Source organism: Megalops cyprinoides, chromosome 3 (genome assembly GCF_013368585.1).
Source record: "Megalops cyprinoides isolate fMegCyp1 chromosome 3, fMegCyp1.pri, whole genome shotgun sequence".
Taxonomy (NCBI): domain Eukaryota; kingdom Metazoa; phylum Chordata; class Actinopteri; order Elopiformes; family Megalopidae; genus Megalops; species Megalops cyprinoides.
Window position 1 is genome coordinate 33771175 of NC_050585.1, and position 22255 is coordinate 33793429.

Sequence of the window (22255 nt, forward strand, 5' to 3'; positions counted from 1 at the left end):
ACATAATTTCCAAGTCTATCACAGTTTAGACTGATCATCACTGATTTTCAATTTTACAGCTAACCACTTAACATGCAAGCTGCTTAAACATCATGTGCAGGGATTCTGTTCAGCCCACAAGAACAGGGAAAGGAAAGTCAATTGATTGGTGGCACATTAGCAATCATGGTCACAAGGATTAAAGGTCAATGTCCAAAATCGTAAAATTATTAGAACTTCTTTAGCTAATGGTGGTTGTGCGAAGGCAGTCCTGTCTGAATAGTGGTGGGGGAAACATTGCATTTTACCAGTGGGTGATGGTTCAAACCAGATGTTTTATGGTGACGTTGCAGTGAATGGTCAAGTATTCTTTATCTTCAATTGTAAAAAATGTCTAGCTGGAGTTTTTAAGGTACATGTATGTGTACAGTAGGTGTCTGCAGATGGGATAGAGAGAGATAAACATCTGAGGCCATTTCAGCCAGACTCAGATGCCATTTCTGTTACAGCTTTACTTTGAGTCTGTAAAACCCAATGAGGGCATTCCCCTCTCTGTCCCGTTTACATGCCGACTCTGACAGTCTCCCCCATTGGCTAAGACAGCTCTCCATCACAAGGCTACAGCTTTCAGAAAAGAAAAAGAAAAACCCACAGTAATCCACTGCAGACAGGGCTGTGCTGTTCGGCGCGGGTCCAGATGCACTCTGGAGCACAGGCCCAAGTGGCACTGATAAGCCTGCAGGCAGACCATGCGTGCTGCATCTACCTCCAGCTCCGCACTGCTCTCCTTTTTCTTTTGCCTTCCTCCTCCTTCGCCACAGTCAAGTTGTATCTCGGGAGCAAGCGAGATGGAAAATGGGTCTGATGGGTAAATAATGATGCCAATAAAAAGCACCCAGGGCGGTGCGTGGTGTGTGGTGAGGTGCGGTAGAGTGATAGGTGAAGGGAGAGATCTGGTCAATGGGCCTTGTTAACACTCACAGACAGGATTCAGCACGGCCCTAAAACAGCCCACATCCGTGATGTGGGACGGCAGAAAGAGAGGTAGGTAAAAATAGACAGGAGGGAACATCAGGCCGCAGCCAGCTCTGTCAATACAATCAGTGAGGCTGCCATAAATTGCCTGCTTCAAAATAAGTTTGTAATTCATTGATGTTGTTTTTTTATATAATTTCAAATATTGTTATGACATTGACATGCTAAGGGATCACTGGCATCATTATTATATGCAGAAAATAATTCAGTTAGAATTATGCAATAATAAAAATGAAACTATTTCAATATAGCTTTTTGGAGGTAGCAGTTTCTTTTCTGATTGAGGTTAACTGAACTGGACTCATATTAATATGAATGGATTTCTGCATTGGTGTTTACATTTTTGGAAATATGTGCAGCATTTTAAAAATGCAAACTTTGCTCATTGCAAAGACACTCTTATCCAGAGCCACTTACATCCACTACAATTTTTACATGTTATGCATTTATATAGTTGCATATTTACCAAGGCAGTTGTGGGTTAAGTGCCTTGCCTAAGGAGAGAGCAGCAATGGCCCAGTGGGGAATCAAACCAGCGACCTTTTATTTACAAGCCCTGCTCCTTACCACTATGCCACACTGCCACCCCAAATAATGTTCAGATAATATGATGAAACAATAAAATGTTCAAAGAACAAAGAACAAGTTAAATTTGTTGACCTAGAATTTGAAATTGAACAAGCAACTAAAGCTGCACCATTTTCTTCTCAGCATTACAGAGGTTGGCATAATTGCTGCATAATTAATTACAATCATGTTGCTTATGTATCAGGCTCCCTCTGTGTTACTTGGTAGCTGAATATCTGTGGCACTAAAGTTTGATGTGCTGTCTAATTGTGCATACATGGGGACTGCAGTAATAACTGAAGTCATTATTGAAATGTGCAGGCAGTGTTATTGTAGAATGTGTTGTTTACACATTACTACAAAAAGTACATGCAGGCATTTCAGAGATACATTTTGACAGATTTGGTCAAAAATATATTGCTCCACAGTTTTTGGAGGGGTGTGGTGGTTGTCATACGTATACCAAATAAAACTGAAACAGTTACAGATTACTTGCATTTCAACAGTTGTATGGCTCATTGATATTGACTATTCTGCTTGCTAGCCAAATAGGTAGCTTAATAGGCATAACATAGTACTGTTTTTGCCCTCTAGCAACAAAATTTTGTTGCCAAAGTTTCCTTATTCTTATGATGGACATTTCTCTTTTAACAAATCACTAAATTTTTATCTGCCATCTAACAAGGACATGGTACCACCACACTTGCATTCTTTGATGTGTGTTGGTGCTCTTGTATTTCCTTGTATTTCATGCTGATGTTCATGTTCATGTTTGCTAGAAACAAACATGTTCAGGCCCTCTGTGCTTGTGTAAGTGTTTAACACCCCCCCCCCCCCCCCCTCCCAACACACACAGGTTGATTAAAATTGGATGGGAAGGGGCAGACAAACAGCATGCTGGGAAAGAGGGAGATGTCAGGAGCAGTTTAAGCACACAAAGAGACAGGCTGAAAGGAAACAAGGGGTGTGGAGGAGGTCTTCCTTGCTCTTTAACTTGCTGCACTGGGACTGCGTGCAGAAAAATATCTCAATAATGACTGGCCACCCCAAATGAAGTACCATGTCATTTCCCTTGGCCTTTAAGAATGCTGAGGTGGCTGCTAGTGCAAAACAGCTGCCAATTGAATATCTCTGATCAACCCATCAGATGGATAACTCTGGTAGGATATCCTTTTATTCCATTTGCATTTCATATTAACCATTTATGTAGGTAGATTATTCTTACAGAAGTATGCAAAGTAAGTACCTTGCACCAGAGCACAGTATGAGTGTTGTGCCTTGCACCGTTCTGTCCACTATGCCATGCTGCTAAGTAGAGGCTCACAGGAGAAGAAACCTCCGTTCTGATTTGCCCAAGAGTATGTCCTTATGAGACATGCTGCTCTTCCAAGCACCCAGAGTACTACATGGTCAGACTACTACCAGTCAGATACAACAGTCTTGAATTCACTTATGTCTCTTAGACAATCTTTGATCACTCAGAGCAGGGATGAAGACGTCACAACTGAGCACATTAGAGGTCAGGAGTACAAGCTGTCTGGTGGCTCTTCAAAACTTCTTTCTGAAATCTCTGCTACTGAGGGCTGGAGTGCCACCAAAAGCTTGGTAAGATCAATACTCTCTGTGAAACAGAGAGTAGCTACAGGAATTTGTTTCTACAAAACAGTCAGCGCTAGACTTTCATAGCAGCAGCCTCCGATCGTGGTTCATGTTACAAACTTCTCTGCACAAACTGGGCAGAGAGACAGACGTGAGAGTAGGTTGTCCGATAAGCCCACATAAAAGTTTAAAAAATTTAAGTGGTCAGCATTCAATGAGTTATGGTCGTTTTCAATACTAAGATTGTTCTCTTACGAATTGTATAAATTCCATTATACTGTTATTATTCAGTAAATAATCTGAAGTACAATGCAGAAAGCCTATCAAAGAATACCGCAGTGTGAAAACATGTTCACACATAAACACCATGTTATCACTACATTGCCATTATGTTATAATAAAGTGAGAAGCTCTTTCATTGGAATACAGACAAACCCTACCCATATCTCTACAGCTGCGCAAAAATGGGTCGTGAAAGAACAGGGTTCATTTAACTTTGAAATACATCACGTGTTTTTAAAGAGAATATAGCATGTAGGTTGGGATGGTACCTGAGGTTTATCTGATTTGCTTGGTTGCCATGAGGAACTTCTTTTTGTATAAATTGAAGAACAGCGTGACTCCCCTCTGTTCTATTCTGTATTTATTCAGTGAGAAAAAAGCAGCCAGATGTGTCATTGTAATTTCTAATGTGGAAATTGCTCTTGATGTGTGTCTGAATGCTCTCTCCTTTTGTTTGAATTTTCCTTCAAGGTCTTCATGACGCTAACTGTGGAGTTCTAGGAATGGTTCTTCTATAGCAGAATGTGATGGAGCAGAAAGTAGGCGCTGTCCTCCTTTTCCCAGAAATCCTCAATCTTCTCTGTAGCAGGGAGAGCCTCTTCTTGGCCCACTCAGCATCACTTATTTCTTTGGACCGGAAATGGGCCAGATTGGTAGAGCCATGCTGCACTTGGAGCTGAGCGTCACCTGGCTGCGCGAGAGTGCTTTCCTCTGCCTCTTAAATCCAATGGCAGCCAGACTTGGCTCAGCCTGTGCTTGTGGAGGAGTCAGAAGGAGCAGATCACAGCCACTGGCTGAGACAGCGTGGGAGGTGCTGCTTCTGACCTGACTACTGTGCTGGCTCTCTGAGCAAAGTTACAAACTGTAGCTGGCTTTCTTCTTTTAACAGTGTTTACAGTATATTGTATTGATGGCTTTGAATACCTTTTAGGATTCTCTGGAAAACCAGTTCATTTAGGGAAGATTAAAGGCATTTATGTGTATTTGGAACAGTATATTGCAGTTATTCAGCCTGAGAGAGTGATACTACGTATACAACTGATATACAGCCAATACTACATAGGCAACCTATATATAGTATGTAAATGTCTTCTCTGTGTTACTTCGTGTTCAGGATTGGTAAATTGCTGACACCTGAGCTATGGTCCTTATCATCATTCATGGTAATTACAACTTTTTTCTGACCTTTGTGTGAGTCAGTGGAATATTTTTATTCTCGGCTTGGAAAAACAGTTATGAGAGAAAAATGTCAGCGTGAATTCACCAAACACTTAGTGGTCGTGAATGAAGGAAAATGCCTTTAAATGGTGACATATAAATGAGTCATGAGGAAGGGGGTTGAAAGGGGGCCAGTCAGAATGTTCAGCTGAGTGGATGAGTCTGTGTGGGTTTGGGGTGGAGGTGGTCCTCTCTGCAGTCTAAACATAGTGAGAGTGGAGTTAGGCACCACAAACACAGTTCTGTACATACAATCAGTGAGACAGGAAGTACATTTAAAATTTACTTAAAGTGTTCCCTCATGAATAAGTAATGTAGTTAATATATAGCTTATCATAAAGATGATATAAGAACGCTCAGACATTTAAACAAATGATTACACTTATATATGCAGTTCATTTTTTATTGTATTTTACAATATAAGTTCACAATATATGCTCAAATAAAGGATTCGCTTTCTTTGTGATTTAAAGAAGTCAAAATAGTGATGTATGTTTGATATGTGACATACATTGGACACTAAATATCCTCTTTTTTTCACAGATCTTACGTTTTAACATTAGTTATGTTTCCCTTGCTTCATTTCAGCATGAATCAATGAATAAATTCAAATAAATTAATTCTTGGTACTTGCATTAGTGTGGGGTTTTAGCAGGTAGGTTGTGTAACTCCTGCATACAGCAGACACAGGGGATAAGTTTATTTAAATAAGAGTGGTTTTGAATAAAGTGAAAGACCTACAGAGTCTACAGAGTAATCAGGTTCTCAATTACAGCATAAATAATGATTGATGCTGAATGGTTGTAGGACATTCAAAACATGAGGTGACATTGTAGATGAATGAATTGTTGTACCAGTTAACCTCTCCCTTTCCCTTTGTGGTTACTTGAGTAGCTTTGTTGTAGACTGATGACTCTGTTAAGAAATCTGACACTTTAATGCGATCAAAATAAAATGACTAAAAGAAAGACATTGTAGCTCAATGTTTTTACACTGTCAAGCTTTATTACTGTTTTCATCCACCGACACTAGTCATAACATAGATCCTCATTGGAAGGGCAAATAATGATTAAAAACAGAATCGTTTAACCCATTGTAAATGGTAAAGATTAACTGTCTTAATCTGTTATGTTAATGATAACTGCGATGAACTGCTGCATTGGCTTGTTGAAAACAGGTCACTTTATCAGCAGCAATTAGCTTGCTATGTGTATCGATGATATTTCTGTGTCTCAGCCTAACAGCATATTGAATTCATACAGTAGAATTTTTCATGTTTTATTATGAGACAATTTCCCCTTAAAAGGAAAGGAAGGAGCAACATTTCAAAATTATTGATCCATTTGCAGCCCTCTCTCCGTGTAATGACATCATGTTTAACACTGGTAGACATTCATCTTAAAAAATGAAAAAAATAAACATTTTCTCACAGTTTGAAGAATTTTTATATGAATGCATTAAGACTGATACTGGGATTCCCTGGAGAAATGTTGCTTGTTATTCCATTTAAAAGAAAGCGGAGAGTAATGTGTTTCTCATTACTATAACATGGTGCTGCTTTCTTATGAGTTCTTAATGCCCTTAAAAACACAGTATGTCTAATTTCAGTCAGCTGAAGCCAAAGCCATGCCACCTAACTGATTTTTATAGCTACCATCAGTAAACAGGCACAGCTCTGTCACAGTAGCTTATTTGTCATTGCAACCAGAATGTCTGGGGAATTTTTGCTGCAGTTTTTCGATTTAGCAAAGTGGACTGCTAATACATATGAGATGAACCCAACATGGATGCAATAAGATCCATATCCTTATCTATTTTCAGTGTTGTTGTGACAAAAGGAGCAGCATCTCAAGCAAGAACCAGCTTCCAGCATGTGTAAAAACACTGCACTGCAAGGAGGCTGTGAGAACCAGGCTTTCACCAAAAAGGAATGCAGCAGATAACAGTTAAAGTGAAGGGAAAGGATGAAATTCCTGCAGCAAGACATGAAACATGTTTGATGTAAAATTTTACATTCCCTTGTTTTTGAATGGATTGCAGGTAAATGTTGCTATGCAAATACTACTTAAGATCTGTGGTGAGTGGGTCAAATGAGGTCAGAGTGGTGCAGCACCTGTCTGGCTGCAATAGTATGTAGGTCAGGCCGGTTGTGGTGTTGTCTCGGTCTGTGGCTGTGGAGAGAAGAACAGAGGAGCGCTTTCCTCAGAGGGCTCTGTCTGGTGTGGAGGGCGGCTCTTGTTTGGGAGGACATGCCCTATTTTAAGTACACGTCTCTACAGAATCTCTCAAAAGAGTTGAATGAAGTGGAAGAAACACTCTGTGATTTCCCTGCCAAGCTCCACAGCGCAGTTTTAGGGGAAACAAAAAAAAAAACATGAATTAATGACTATGAATATAAAGAAGACTCCTGGGGAACATGGAGAAAAAAAAAACAAAGGGAAACAAAGCAAAATGGAGAGTGCAGCAGAATATTTACAGTGGTTTATAAAAGCATTGGCAGCATGCACAGGAATGCAATTCATGCCACTAAAGCGATTGAACTTTAATTGAAGAGGAGGAAAAAGGGGGAAAGAAAAAGAAGAGAGAGAGACAAAGAGTGATGCGTTGAGCCCCTCTCTGCGAGTCACAGGATTACAGAGACTGGTTCTGTGGGGCAGCGACCTGAGGCAGAACTCCAGAGCAGACAACACCAGGGAGGAATGGGCCAGAGTGTCAAAGGAAGTAGCACTCAGAGCCTCTGTGCCATGCTAATGTCCTCCTTGTCATGAACCCTTTCCCTCAGATTTTCATTGTCCATCATGTTTTGAATTGAGTATTAATACATGTCTGTGGATGGCAGATGTAAATATTTACAGTGTACAGTGGAAAGAAGGTTATGTTGTCTGAGGCTTTGTCCCGCCATGCCCTGTTCTCTGTCATTAGTCTGAGTCTTGGCCCGGGAAGACAAAACACCCCCTGACAAAATGACATGGGTGATTCTGAAAAAAAATAACAAAATTTTGTGTTCTCGCTGACTGCAATTGTCTTCCATAATTCACATTGGACAGGAGGCACTGCTTTCAGTGGGCACACTTAGCTCATCTGTCATCTACTGTGAAGATCTGTCAACCAATTCAATATGGAAGCAGTCAACAAATGGCTCGACATGAATATTGTGCATTCTCCTTTGTCACCGTAATTCTCTTGCCATGCACCCTAAGCTCAGGCGCATGCTTTCATCCCATACAATTCTGGACAAAAGGCATGCCAGCCATCCTCAGGGATGTCTGGGAGCTGATTTCTGCCCTCGCCCCATCCGGCAGATATTCTTTCAAGGATGTCGCTCTTTTCTTGCCATAGGTAGACCCAATGAGAATACTGACAATAAAGATTATCTCCCCGAGACTGGGAGTGAATAAAGACTCACCAAATGCATCAATACGCATGTTGTTTTCAGGAAAATTGGATCAATCCTCTGTAGAATTTTGTTCTAACAGAGGGCTGTCGCAGTCCCCTCCGCAGTGCTCAGCAGGCTACCGAACTGTCAATGAGCCTTGGTTTTTAAACTAAAAACCCGCTCTCATTACCGTGATGTGTGTGGCTAATATTGACTTGATTTAAAGAGACAGAAAAATAACATTTTTCTCCTCCAAAAGCATGCATTTATTTATCTCCATTCATTTAACACGAGTAATGATGATTGTTTATTATTCTTCAGCTGCTAAAACCATCTAGGATGTGATGGGATTTCATAGCGTTTTACAATGAAGAAAGATATACTAGCAGGAATCTCATATCACACCTATGAAATATGTACTAATGTACTGTATGTTTGAACATGTACATTTTCTACATTTTCTACAACATTTGCATATTCGACATATGCAAGCAGGGCTTGGTCACCCTGTACAATAGTCCATGAAATTAGGAAATTTGTTTTATGGAGTTTGAAAATATTTTTTTTGGACAGAGGGCTGATGTCATCACAGGGAAAGAGTTTGGGTTTGGAACACATTGTAGGGACCATGTCTTAAGTCCAAACCAGTGTGATGGCTGGATATGTTTTCACAAGGAGCATAATTTTCACTTAAGGATATTCAAAGCCTCAGGAGTCCTGTATGGGATGGTATGGTATTCAGCAATTACTCATGGATGGAGCCATGACTGCAATGAACAGCTGACTTCAGCAGATATCCCAAGCTATGTAAACTAACATTGTGATGGTTTATCTCTGGACTGGGAAACATCTTGCCTCCTTGATACAAAATAAGAATAAATCTCAGGATGGTTTATTAAAGATGAACGAGTGGGTGAGTTTTCTCAGGAGAGCTTCTTTGAAAATGTTCTTTCTCGCAAAATTGGCTGAGCGCCCTCAGTAATGCTTTGTCCGCTAAAGGCCCCTACCCCTCCACTCTCTGCTGCAGCTCTGAACGTATGCAGTTCTCCCACGTTCAGCAGAGCTGCACAAGGATGCAATTGCAGTTTGACTTTAATGCCTCGCAACCACTTTCTGCAAACACCAATACGAAATTCAGTCTCCTGTATTTTTTAGCAAAAGGGCCTTGACATAATTTTTTTTTTTTTGTATGGAGGGTTGAGATATGGCATCGGCGTAGAGTGTAAAGAGAGAACCCAAATCCGCCTATTCCCAGTGGCACCACGGTAGAGTAAGTCATGCAGACTGAGAGTCGAACTGTCAGCACCGGTCATGCAGAAAGTGGAGCGTTCACCCCCGCCCAGGAGGACATGCCTCTGCTTTCTATGGTTTACACAGATGCAGCCACACTGGGATCTCTTGGACCCCAGCCACATAAACATGCTATTGAGCCGCATGCTAAGAAGCGGGAGTGCCCCGCAGAGTCATTTTACTGCAGAGTCATTAAAGTTCTGCAGTGTCTGTTTTGCAAGGGTAGGGGGAGCACTCTCCTCTCTCATGTTGCTGAGTTTGATTTCATTACCATGAAGTTCTGGTTATTGTGTGAATGCCATTGGAAGGGGTACAGTTTATTCATGCGTTTAGCAGGTGTCGTCATCCGGTGAGACTCACACTGAGTGCAGCTTTCATGGCTTACTTACTCAAGCAACTGAGAAAAGTCACCTTGCTCAAAGGTACAGATAAATCCCACCTGAGGTAGTCAAAGAGGAGAAATGCCATCTGAATGGGCTTTGATGTTGCTGTGTACAGCCACATAATTGTGGGTGGAGACTGTAAAGTAACCTACACATATGTATTGATTGGGTGCAGTGCAAAATTACTAGTTGACCTGCTTGCTCATTTGAGTGGAATGTTGTGGATGTGGTTTCAGGGTCATAGCTGGTCTGTTGCAAAATGAAATGGGCTGTACAAATGTGTGACCAAGCCCTGGACAGGGTTTCATTCTTAGGTCTGCATTGCCCATGGCTATGAATTGTGGACATGGAGGCAAGGCCTCTCTATAAGTCTGTCGTGGTACAGGACCACTTTTGCAATTACCCAGAGCATAAAACAATCACATCTAAATATTTCCATCAACATAAGTCACCAGACATATATAGCCATTGCTCTTCCTGTATGATAACTGAGTGTGTGGATGTATACTGCAGCTCTACAGAAGAGGCAGGAGACTCTGGTTTCTGTATGAGCAGGATGCTTTAGACAAGTCTCTCTGGTCTTCTTACATGTAAACGGGGTAGTTGGAAAATCAGTTTGCGCATGTTACTCAGTTGCTCAGCGGTTTGTCAGTGTGTCTTTGCTGCCAGTTTAGTATGAGTAATGTAGATGGGAGTTGTCATAGAGACAGGGTATGCCCCCTCCTAATCTCCCTTCCCTATTGGATGCTCATGGGGGAGGCGGGGATTTGTTCTTGCTTCAGTGGAGATACGCAGGAATATAGGGTGAGGGTGGCCTCTGGGACAGGAGCAGAAACAGTACATGCTGAACCACAGAAGGGGCTACCATGCAAACTGCTCCTGGGAATTGGAGGGGTGGAAGGGGGGTTTCAGGGGGGTGGGGGTGCAAAAGCTGTCAGACCAAGAAAGCTCCTCTCTCTATTAAGTGTAAAATTAACACTGGGATGTCAACATCTAAGTAGTTCTTATTTGTCCTGTTCACAACACATAAAATACCCCCTTCCTGTGCCACAATCGGACAGGAGACTGTCATGACAGGTCCAGTGTTGATCTCAGTAATCAATCCACTAAAACCGAATATGTAAATGAGGCAGTCAGCTGTGAATCCTATGACACTGGTAACAATGCCCAACGAATAGTGCTAGAGGGAAAAGGAGTCAAAGGTGACCAGCATTGTCATTTGAAAACTTGTGGGTGCTCCATGACAAAAAGGTGATCGATGCTCCATGCCTCACTACAGTGAGCAATGCTAGTGGTTACCTTGAAAATGCTGTCAGAAAACTTGTATCTGAACTTTAACAGCAGTGCTAAACAGGTGGGAATAATAGCAGTGACAGCAAGAGAAGCGTGGGCTAAAGCTGTGGGCAGGGCTCCAGGAAACCTAGCTGGAATACTGGCAAAGGTATATTGCAGGATGAAAAGATGTTATTGATACCATTCAATCAGTAGATCAGTAGCTTAGATGTTTTTTCCTTGGTTTGACAAATTGTGTGTGTGTGTGTGTGTGTGTGTGTGCGTGTGTGCGTGTGTGTGTGTGTGTGTGTGTGTGTGTGTGTGTGTGTGTGTGTGTGTGTGCATATGATTTAATGAATGTATGTACTTCTCTTGGAACATTTACTTATACCACACATCTTAGCATGTTTGCAAGATTATCTCAGTATTATGGCAAACACTTGTCAACATTGTTTTAGTATTAAGAGCCAAAATGAATTAAACAGGACTACAGAATACCAATGCACCCAACAAAACCATAACTATACAGGGATTTATGGTGTTTATTTTATCATTGGTTGATCTGTCTTTTTGTAGGAAAGGGATTACACCATTTTAGCAGTGTTGACTCTTGAAATACCTTTGTGTACAAGAGAAGGAAATAACATTATCAAAGCCTGGAATTTCTGATGCTGTTTCAACTGATCTTTAGTCTGTTCAATCTGAAAAAGTACCTACCGTATTGAAATGCAGAATCAACGCAACTGACACATAGAAGGTTTCTAACTTATTTATCTCCTTATCTGTACTCAGTGTAGTTCAAACAGCAGTCGGCAAGCCTCATTATGCAAGAGTGCCACAAAGCCGGAATAAACTAGTGTAACCGTGCATTTGAATATCTGACAAGTACTTTTCTCCCGGAAATCGACAGTTACAGCATCTCCTCAAAGGCACCTCAATAAGCTAATGAGCTAGCTCCTCTAACAGCCATATCTGATGGCTCTTCCATGAAAACACAAAGCTTTGAAGAGCAGAGGATTTTTTGGAACACAGATGTGCAGAGAGATCACATTCCTCTCTTATCATAAACTGCACATGCTTCATATATAGTGCCAAGAGAAAAAGGACATGCATCTTGGTGGGGTGTCTGGGATTTTTGGGGTAGACCATTCACCATATTCACAGAGCTTACTCAGTAGTTGGAGCCTTTCATTACAGGACTAGACTCTTCACCCCCCTTTTCCTATAAAGTTGTTACCCTTCACTAAACCATCAAGCATGGGTAAGAGCATCCACTAAATGACAATAATGTAATGTAATGGATGTATGTATAGGACTATAACATCTAATAATGCTTCTCATCGGGTGCCCTTGTAAAGGCCTATTCTGCCACTGTTGGCACGGGCAAAGATTGCACTCATGCCCTGCATCTACAGCCCTTAAATTTCATTTCCAGTGTTCACATTCATAGCATGTGTGTCTACAGTGATTAGTAATAAGAAAATCACAGATCCATGGAATTCTTTGCTGTGGCTTCATTACACATTTGTTAAGATACAAATCATATGCCTCACTGTGTTTGTGTTTGCTCACGCAAACACTACATCAGCTTCATAATCTACTTCAATATGTTAATCCCCCATCTCCTCTGTCGGTATTTTAAGGAGAACAACAGTAACTCTTATCCCCTCTCTTTCTCTCTCTCTCTCTCTCTCTCTCTCTCTGTCCGCAGTCTGCTCGCAGTACTCCCGGGGGGTCTTCGCCATCTTCGGCCTGTACGACAAGCGTTCCGTGCACACCCTGACTTCCTTCTGCAACGCGCTCCACATCTCGCTCATCACACCCAGCTTCCCTACGGAGGGCGAGAGCCAGTTCGTCCTGCAGCTGCGGCCCTCCATACGGGGTGCCCTGCTCAGCCTGCTCGACCACTACGACTGGAACCGATTTGTTTTCCTGTATGACACAGACCGAGGTGAGGGCAGAGTGAGGGATGTAGGGGGGAGGGGAGTGAGGGGCCTGGAGGGGAGGCTGGGGCAGATGACTCAGCAGAGAACGGGTAAAAAAAAATAATATGTTTGTGTGTGTGAGATGTTTGTCCACTTTTGCAAAACATGCTGAGAGGCAAAAGGAAGTTCTTTGAACTTCAGTAGCAATCAATGCTGTAAAGCAGAATGTAGAGTTTGAATGTAGAGTTTGTTGGCTGTGTGTGCTGTAAAAAAACTCCACTACCATTTTTATGGTAAAAAATGGGGCATGGGGCTAATTTGTTTAGAACCTCATGAAAGAAAAAAATATTTTAAACTGATATGCAAATGTAAAGAAATGAGTTAAAATATTTTTTTTTCTTTGATATATCAAGTAATTGTGACTGATGTACAGTGATGCCATGTACCTGAAATAGGAGTTTTCACTTTTACTGATGAAGGTTTTGCAAGATACTGATTCTCTCAAGATGGCCAACCTTCACCTGAAGTGTGTATATGTGTGTGTGTGTGCAATCATGCGCATATGTCTTTTGAGGGGGATGGGTATATTCAATCCACTGCATACAAATGAGCTGAGAACAGATCGTATTCCCTGTATTAATGGAAAAATCTGTAAGATTTCACTCAGCCAGACATCTGCAAACACTGCAGGATGTAATTCAGACATGCCGTGAGCTTTGAGAGTTAAATGTATTATATTTGGTTCAGAATTTAAATGCACAATGGACATTCTCATTAGATCTGGGGTTTGTTTCCAGGAAGCATGATATTGATAAAATGTCCTGTTGGGATTTCTCTGAAGGCTGGCAAGCCCAGAGGTCTTGTTACACTAATGGAGAATGTGCATGGTGAGGAATCTGTTCTCACTTGCCTATGATAGCATCACTTCACTTATTCGGGGACGTTATTTTGAAATCACTGCCGCTCAGGAATCTCACTCTGTTTAGTACAATCTCCTGTGCATCTGCCATAAAGATGTGCGGGACGAAGTCTCATCACTAGCACAGGAAGGACTAACTGCACAGCTAGCAGGGGAGGGAAAAAACCCACAGCTAACAAGAAAGGGAATAAATCCACATATAACAGAAGAGAGAATATCTACACAGCAAATGGAAGGAATAGAAAATCAAGCATACTGCAAGGGAATTTGCATGCAATAAATACAATTACAGACAACACTTAAATATGCATGCATGTATGTATTCTTTGAATGTCTTTTTTAAAAGCAGAGCTTGGTCTTCCTCTAGTCTTTAAACCTAATATGGATTTGCAGAGAGACCCAGGCGTGTTGGGAAATTTGACTACTGTTGTGTGCAGCAACGCAGATGGACGTACACTCTCCCATTTTCACTTGTGCTGAAATGTATAGACCAAGCAATACATCTGAGAGCTGGGAATTTGGAGAGATGCCATTTATTTTGCATAATGTACCTCTTTGCCAGCCAATGTTTTGTAGCCTGGGTGCCTATGTTGCAGCAAATGTGTAGCTCAGAGCAGAGGAATGGCGGCAGCTGATGCCCGCCTCCCTTACTCAATGTCATGGGACACTCTGCAAGCCACACAAGGTTCTGTGTGCCAATTCGTGTGTGACCGCATCCCCATGTTTCTGCTTCTGCGCCATTCTGCAGCTGGCACCAAGAGGAGAGGTTGTTCTCTAAGACAAATCCGCCAACAAGCTTTCTTATACTGTACCCTCTAATGTTTTTAATGTGTTGGAAACTGCACCCTAAATACATTATTATTCAGTCAAGCTAAACACCATAATTATTCACTCTATAGAGTGTGCTGAAATTTTACAAAATATTTTACATTTTTGAACCCGCAAACAATGTACTCTCCCTGACCGCCACTTAACATGCAGTCTTCTTCCCCCAAGTTCCCTGTTAAACTGGAGCCAAGGCTATAATATCAGCATGTCATAGAAGCACTCAGAAACAACTCAGTGCTAAGTCAACTACACTTAAAGTGCGCTTAAATTATAGAACACAGTCAACGGGACTTAAAAATGGCTCAGTCAGCTAAGACTCTCATTATGAGTACAGGATAGAACACAGTCAACGGGACTTCAAAGTGGCTCAGTCAGCTAAGACTCTCATTATGAGTACAGGCTGAGTCCTACATCCTAGACTTAAGTCTGATCTGTTTCCATTGCTGACAATCTTGGATCTTTAGTTGTAGGAAACAATTGGCTTTGTTCAGCCAGAGTAAGGTGGTTTTTGTCAGCCATGATTCTCTCCTCTCACTTTTCTCAGCACCCTGTGATTCACTAAGATGATGTCAGGAAGATGTGCCTATCCTATGTTTGGATTTTCTCTCCTGGCACACTGAGACTTGTAGTGTGAATGGTAGTTTTGGCTGGCATACCTATGTATCAAATGATTATATTTCAAAGTTAGGGGTGAAAAGGGGGTAAAATACAAAAAAGCTTACAGTCAATGAGTAGGTTCCACAACAACAGACTATGCACACATTTATATGCACATGTTTGGTTATGGGTATGCTTGTGTGGCCAGCTGTCATCAATCTTCATATTCCCACTGAAATTTGGTGCGTGAAAATAGAGTACTTCTCCCATGGCAGCAAAGAGACCAGTGTGGAGGTTTTGAGAGCTGGGTGCTGAAGAGCAGAGGAGCTGGAGCAGAGAAAGACAGATTATGGTGTTTAAAAGGTTAGGTGTCCTTAGGATTGGGCAATTTTCACTGCGCTGTATGAGGGTCATTGCTGCCTTAGACCACCACTGCCCCCCACTGGACATCACAGAAAGACAAAGATGTTCTCATTGGGAAGGTGTAGGGGTGCTGATGTTGATTAGTTCTTATGGTTTGCCCAAGGCCAAAAATGAATCACATATTTGTCAACAAAAATAAACCAGCATTGTATCTTTGTTGAGTGTTTGAACCATCCACAACTAATTAGTTTAATTTGGAATTTGAAGGGCACCTTATCTGATTTCACTACTGAAGCAAGCAAAACTAAAAACCTTGTGTGTGCAAATATGTTTGTGTGTGTGTGTGTGTGTGTGTGTGTGTAGTATGAGCTGTGAGCTGACAGGTCAGTCCTGGGGTCATCTTTGCTCATAAAAAATACACTAAACAATGCAAGCTTAGGGAAGGAGTGGCAGAGCAGCTAACCTGCTCCAGGGCCTCTCCTGTCTGCTCCTTTACACCCTCATTAAGATGAGAGACAGAAGACATGTTGGTACATTAATATGTTTCTCTGTCAGGGGGTTCAGAGGTAATCATTGCACCGCATAGTGATGGAATTGAGATCAGATATCATGTAGAGTGGAAGGATTGCCAGGGCCTGTGAAAACAGTCAGCTCTTATTCAGTTGGGAGGCACGGTCACTGAAGCCATTGAAGAGCTCATCTTAGGATTTAACAGAATGCATTTAATGCATTAAAATATGGATGTCAGCATTCAGACACATTTTTCCTGAAATTGCTGTGAACAATCAACAAATCAACTGTAACACACCTTACTTTCCAACCTAATCCAACCAGAGCTGTAGATTAGAAGGTGATTACAGGCATTTTTCTTCAATTTTCAGCCTCCTCACACCAACCATGTTGCTGCTTTCTCACCACAAACCACAGGCTTATTACAAAAGCAAGAGCAGCACTCACACGCAGGAATCTGCCAAACATCTACGTGAAGCAGTAGGATCCATGCCTCTGTACATTGTACTGAAGCGGCATCACATGATCCTTATAAAAAAATCACAGAGGGGACCTCTCTCTGGAATTAGGTTTAAGATCACATCTGCTCAGAAGCATCTGTTGGGCCCAGTGGTATGCTGATGGACTCCTGCACCCACCCCAATTTAGCATCATTCCTGCATCCCTCTATCCTGCAGTCCTTCGCACACATGTTTGAGCCCTGTAATCCCCATCTTTTAACTGTGGGCATTGACAGAGGACCTGGTCAAAGCATAAGCAGGAGGAGGAGGCTGCCAGGCTCTAATGGCGAACATGGAGGGCCATTAAAGAGGGACATCTGTTCCACTTGGCCTCAGACTGGCTGTGCGGGAGGGGAGCCGAAGATGAGGGGAACCCAGCGGAGAGGAGCAGGAGTGTGGGCATAGGGCAGTAGAAGAATGGAGATGCAGATGGGAATTAGAAAGCAGGGGATGGAGAATAGCGCAGGGGGATAGGTGTGTAAGTGATGGAGAACAGTGGAAGGTTTAGGATGAGGGAGCTGATTTAAAATGGAAGGGAATAGGGATGTAGAGGGTTGAGGACAGCAAGGAAATGAGAATTTAGGGACAGGGGAATGTATTACAGCATAACACCTCAATGCAGGATGTGCATACAGTAATTGTGCTTCTTAATGTATTACATTACATTATTGTCATTCAGCAGACACTCTTGTCCAGAGTGACTTACATAGACTATAGTTTTTACATGTTACCCATTTATACAGCAGGATATTTACCGAGGCATTTTTGGGTTTAGTGCCTTGCCCAAGGGCCCAACAGCAGTGTCTCAGCAGGGAATCAAACAAGCAACCTTTTGGTTACTAGCCCTGCTGCTTTCCACTGTGTTACACTGCTGTCCACTGCTGCCCAGTTGCAGAGAATATAGCCAGTTCTCTATAACCGTGTGTTGAATAATTACATACTTCATTTAATTGCACATTTTTAATCACACTAACTTGATTAACTCCCATTATGCACATCCTCTGGTTAAGTGCATAATGATACAACAGTTTGAGCATGTGCAATTATCAGGAGTTAACTGTATCTCATTTTAATGCAACTGCAAGAACAGCCCAGTCCATTCAAGATTAAGGTTTACCCATCATTTGTATTAAATTTGTGTTGGATGAATTTCTTTTAAATTGAATAAAGCTGGATCAGGGGGAGGACATGTTGAAACTGAAATCACACCCCTATCAGTGTCTCCCAGAAAAATATTTAAAATGTCTGAAGTCATGGCAGTTTACACCAAAACTATTTAGCTATCATTTTAGTAAAACCTTCTCCATAATCCACAACTCCAGGTGTTGACAGGCATGCGCTTGTATATGATTTTTTAATAATACTCTATAAATTATCTTGACAACTCATCTTTGCCTTAACATTTTATTGCTTGAGTCAGAGGAATCTCTTGCGCATCTCCCCAGTGGGCTCTGTAATGTGTATTTTGTTTTTTGTGAAGACAGTGGAAAGGTTTAGGGAAAGTTTGTTTTAAACTGTATGTGTTAGTATCTATTCATTGTTATATTTGTAATACATTGTTGTAATATTGTTATATTGTGTATGTGATAGTTTATCATTGTGATTGTTTAATGGTTTTATCAAAACTCTGTCAAATGTTATTTCTGCACTAGTTGGTGACATATTAGCTGGAAAATTCTACATAGTACAACAACAAGTGACAACATTAACAAATGCCCTATAAATAATCAATAATGTGCCAGCAATACTTCTAAGAAGAAGCAGGAAAGGTGTGGAGCTGTCTGTATGCAATTTTAAGGCTACAGGGCCAGTGTTATTACAGCCTCTGTAGGGAATTGTGTATCCTTCTGCTTTCTGATTGGCTGAGCAGGTGCCGTTCTGTCTTATTTTTGAGGCCAACTACAGAGTGCAGAAGTTCTGAGATGCAGTAGTCATTGACAGTCCAATCATCTCTTCAGGTGTTAGCTGGTCTGAACAGGCTCTTATATGTCTGTCTGTGTGTTTGCCAGGATATGCAATACTGCAGGCCATCATGGAGAAGGCAGGACAGAACGGCTGGCAGGTCAGCGCAATCTGTGTGGAGAGCTTTAACGATGCCAGCTACCGGCGGCTCCTGGAGGACCTTGACCGCCGACAAGAAAAGAAGTTTGTCATAGACCTGGAGGCCGAGAGACTACAAAACATGTTAGAACAGGTGAGACGTTACAACAGTCAGTGTTATAGTGCATGTAATGTGTTGCATATAATTCACTCATTCTCATGGGAACTCCACTGTTTCACAGAGATAACATGATCTCAATTCTTATGCGTTAATACATCCGTCTGACATTCCACCAAACAAATTTATTGTCCTTTATGCCTTCATTCATTGTCCTTCATGTTTTTGAATGGGAGATGTAGGTCAAAGTTCCCGATGCATACAATAAATTTGATTTATTTATTCCCATTGATATCCCTGAAACCTCAGAAAGATCAGACAATTTGTCTCTGATTCAGACTGCTGCTTCATTTGTTCAGCAGTTTGACACAGTGATCTCCTTTCCCCCACTGTGGATTTGAGATGGATATTACAGGTATTATGGGTATGTACTAACTGCTACATCAACCCATGAAGATCTACAACTTATTGTTTATGACAGTCTGTTTGACTTATCTTCAGTTCTCTCATCTTTTATGACCTCACTCATAATAGAGAAAAGCTAATCTCTAAATTATCTGTCTCTTCTTGTTTGACACTTCTCTGGTTAATTTTGCAGTCTTTTGCACAAATTTACAGGGAGGAAAGCCAGAAAAGGAAAGATAAACATAGCAACAAAATCCACAATAGCATGTGAGAACACCTCCAGAGACTGAAACGAAGATCCTTTTCCAAATAATGTCCTTAAGGACAGCTCAATTTGCAAAAGGATTATGCCTCTTAGAAGCAGTTTATAGATTGTTCAGTATTTAGACAGGTACAGACGGATGTTAAAGTTGTGGTTGGAGTGGGTGGAATGGCATTGGCTGCAGCTCTCTACTTTTACAGCATTAATTATTATTGAGAGGGCCCATAATGCGTCCACTGTATCTGCAGCTTTACAGCTGTCATCTTTTACTGGCCTTCAGGGGCTGTATATACTTCCTCATTTGCAGCAGATTACTGACCATTAATTTACTATGAGACGCAGCAGCCTAATTAATCGCAATTAGAGAAGACACCTTGCACAGTTGTGTGATAAAGCGTGCTAATCCATTTTCATTTGACGTTTGTTTTTTTCTTTTTCTGCTTCTTCTCTTTTAGATTGTCAGTGTTGGAAAACATGTCAAAGGCTATCATTACATCATGGCTAATTTGGTAAGGATGGTTTTTACACTTTTGTCTTTGTCTGCCTCTCTCCGGTTGCAAGTGGTTTAGCGGACTGTGTCAGGCAGATTTCAGCAGCGGTGCTGAAAGACGTCCGGAGCTGGACTCCCGAATGTTGACAGGGTGCAGCATTTGGATGGCAGAGTGAGGACAATCTATGCTGTCAGAGGCATCCTGACCAGCCAGCGAGCAAGGAGCTCTTACAGCAACGGCATCATGTCAATTAGATTCAGATCATCAGTCAGGAGATGGCGAGAGAAAACACTTCAGCTGTGTGACTAATACAGGAAGACGCCTGTCTCTTTGACCTTATTATCAGCATTAATGCAGTGGGATTCTTGACTAACGTGGGAAGTAAACGCCTCTCTCCTTCGCTTTTTAGTTAATGCATGACGATTCTACTGGGGGTGGGAGGGAGGTGTTGGGGGATGGGGGGGTGGTTCTCAGAGTCCAGACACAGACTTTGTGGGATTGGGGGGATATTTTGGAATGACAGATGGAGGGAAACAGTGGCCGTGGTGTGGGGTGGCGAGTGTTGTGTCCCACGTGGCCTTTGTAGAATGAACTCTGGAGGCAAGTCAGTGTGTTTCCAGTCTCAGTCACCTACCCGACACCCTGCCACCTCATGTCCTTCTGACCGCAGGGATTTAAGGACATCTCCTTAGAGCGCTTCATGCACGGTGGGGCCAATGTTACGGGCTTCCAGCTGGTGGACTTTAGCACACCCATGGTGATCAAGCTCATGCAGCGCTGGAACAAGCTGGACCAGAGGGAGTACCCGGGGTCTGACAGCCCACCCAAGGTAGGCTTCCCCCCCTAAGTATACGTTACATTACATTACATTCATTTTGACAGAGCAACTTCCAGCACAATAGAACATAAGTGTATTCATTCAAGTTGAATGAGCAACAGACTAACAACACTCCCAGACCAGTGCATGTAAGCATAACACTATTCAAGCCCTACCCTAAGTTAACTTGTGCAACCTTACTAGACAAGGGAAGCCAAATATACTGCCATACATCAGTCACCAGGTATACATGACAGTCATGAGGTACACAGGATACACTATATATACACATAAATAGAGCTTATCCCAGACAGAAGCTGAAGAAGCTTTCCCTGGCAGGCGATTTTGGAATATGATTCTGTAGGGGTATTCTTTAAGTCTGCATATTAGGCTAACTACAGTCACTAAGCTAAACAGCACTGAAAAAAATCATATGATGAATTAGTACACAAACACTGCCAGGATGCATGCTGGGATGTGAGGACATGACAAGAACTGCCATGACAAGAGCTCCCTTATGACCAGCAGAAAGAGTCCTTCACATCCACATTGCGTTTGGCTATGCCAGAGTTCAGGCAGTTAAGAAGTCCCCCACCAGCTCCACAAATTATGAACCATAATAGTTTTGTGCTGCGGTTATGTATCCACACAACTGTGGTCTCAGGTGTCAGACAGGGGCAGATCAGATGTCCTACCACTCCTGCACAGCTCAGACCAGGTCCTTCCACATATCTACTCATCATCCTGACAGACTGACCCAGATTCTCAGCATGAAGACGTGATTAAAGATGTCACAGCCAAAACAGAAATTGACTGAAGATACCAATTTGTTTCTTAGCAACGTATGTGTTTGGAAGGGGAAAACCAATTGGTCTGCCTGAGCTGGACGTGTGTTTGTATGTGTGTGTGTGTCTACATATGGTATGTTTATTTATTTATTTATTTTTAGCACAGGCTGATAAAATGTAAATGTATATAATGCAGCTACAACATATTCAGCCTTTTCACTGCATAGTTGATATTACATGTAAAAAACAGACTGCAGTACTACAGCAAAAATCTCTCAGCTCTCAGGTGAGATCCACCCTCTTGTGTCTGACTGGCACCCACTCAGTGCAAGCCTGTCTCTTCTACTCAGAAGCATTTAAATGAACAAAATAACAAAGTCTAGTCTAGGCAGGTGTGTGTGTGTGTGTGTGTGTGTTTGTTTGTGTGTGTGTGTGCGTGTGTGCATGAGTACATGCATGTGTGTGTGTTTTTGCACCATTGACAGTACAGAACATTCAATGAATATTGCTGCTAATTTTGGTTTCTGGTCTTATCCAATTGGAATTGTTATGTGTTTTACAGCACTCACAGTGGCCATACTTTATTATAGCAGACAAAATCACATCATACTTTCACAAAATGCGTAGCAGACAAAATTACAGGAGGCCTGTGCTGTGCCTGACATTCACATCTCCAGCACATCCCTCTCCC

At 41.9% G+C, this 22255-nt stretch overlaps 1 protein-coding gene across 6 annotated transcripts in view; it reads left to right on the forward strand.

Moving 5' to 3' along the window:
* The window catches only part of LOC118775591 (glutamate receptor 4-like), a 71188-nt gene that overhangs the window by 16813 nt on the left and 32120 nt on the right, over nucleotides 1-22255 (forward strand). For all 6 annotated transcript variants that reach the window (XM_036525578.1, XM_036525571.1, XM_036525577.1 and 3 more), the window contains exons 3-6: nucleotides 12713-12952; nucleotides 18653-18837; nucleotides 19924-19977; nucleotides 20630-20788. In XM_036525578.1, coding sequence (XP_036381471.1) covers nucleotides 12713-12952; nucleotides 18653-18837; nucleotides 19924-19977; nucleotides 20630-20788 — 638 coding nt within the window. The remainder of the gene's footprint in view (nucleotides 1-12712; nucleotides 12953-18652; nucleotides 18838-19923; nucleotides 19978-20629; nucleotides 20789-22255) is intronic.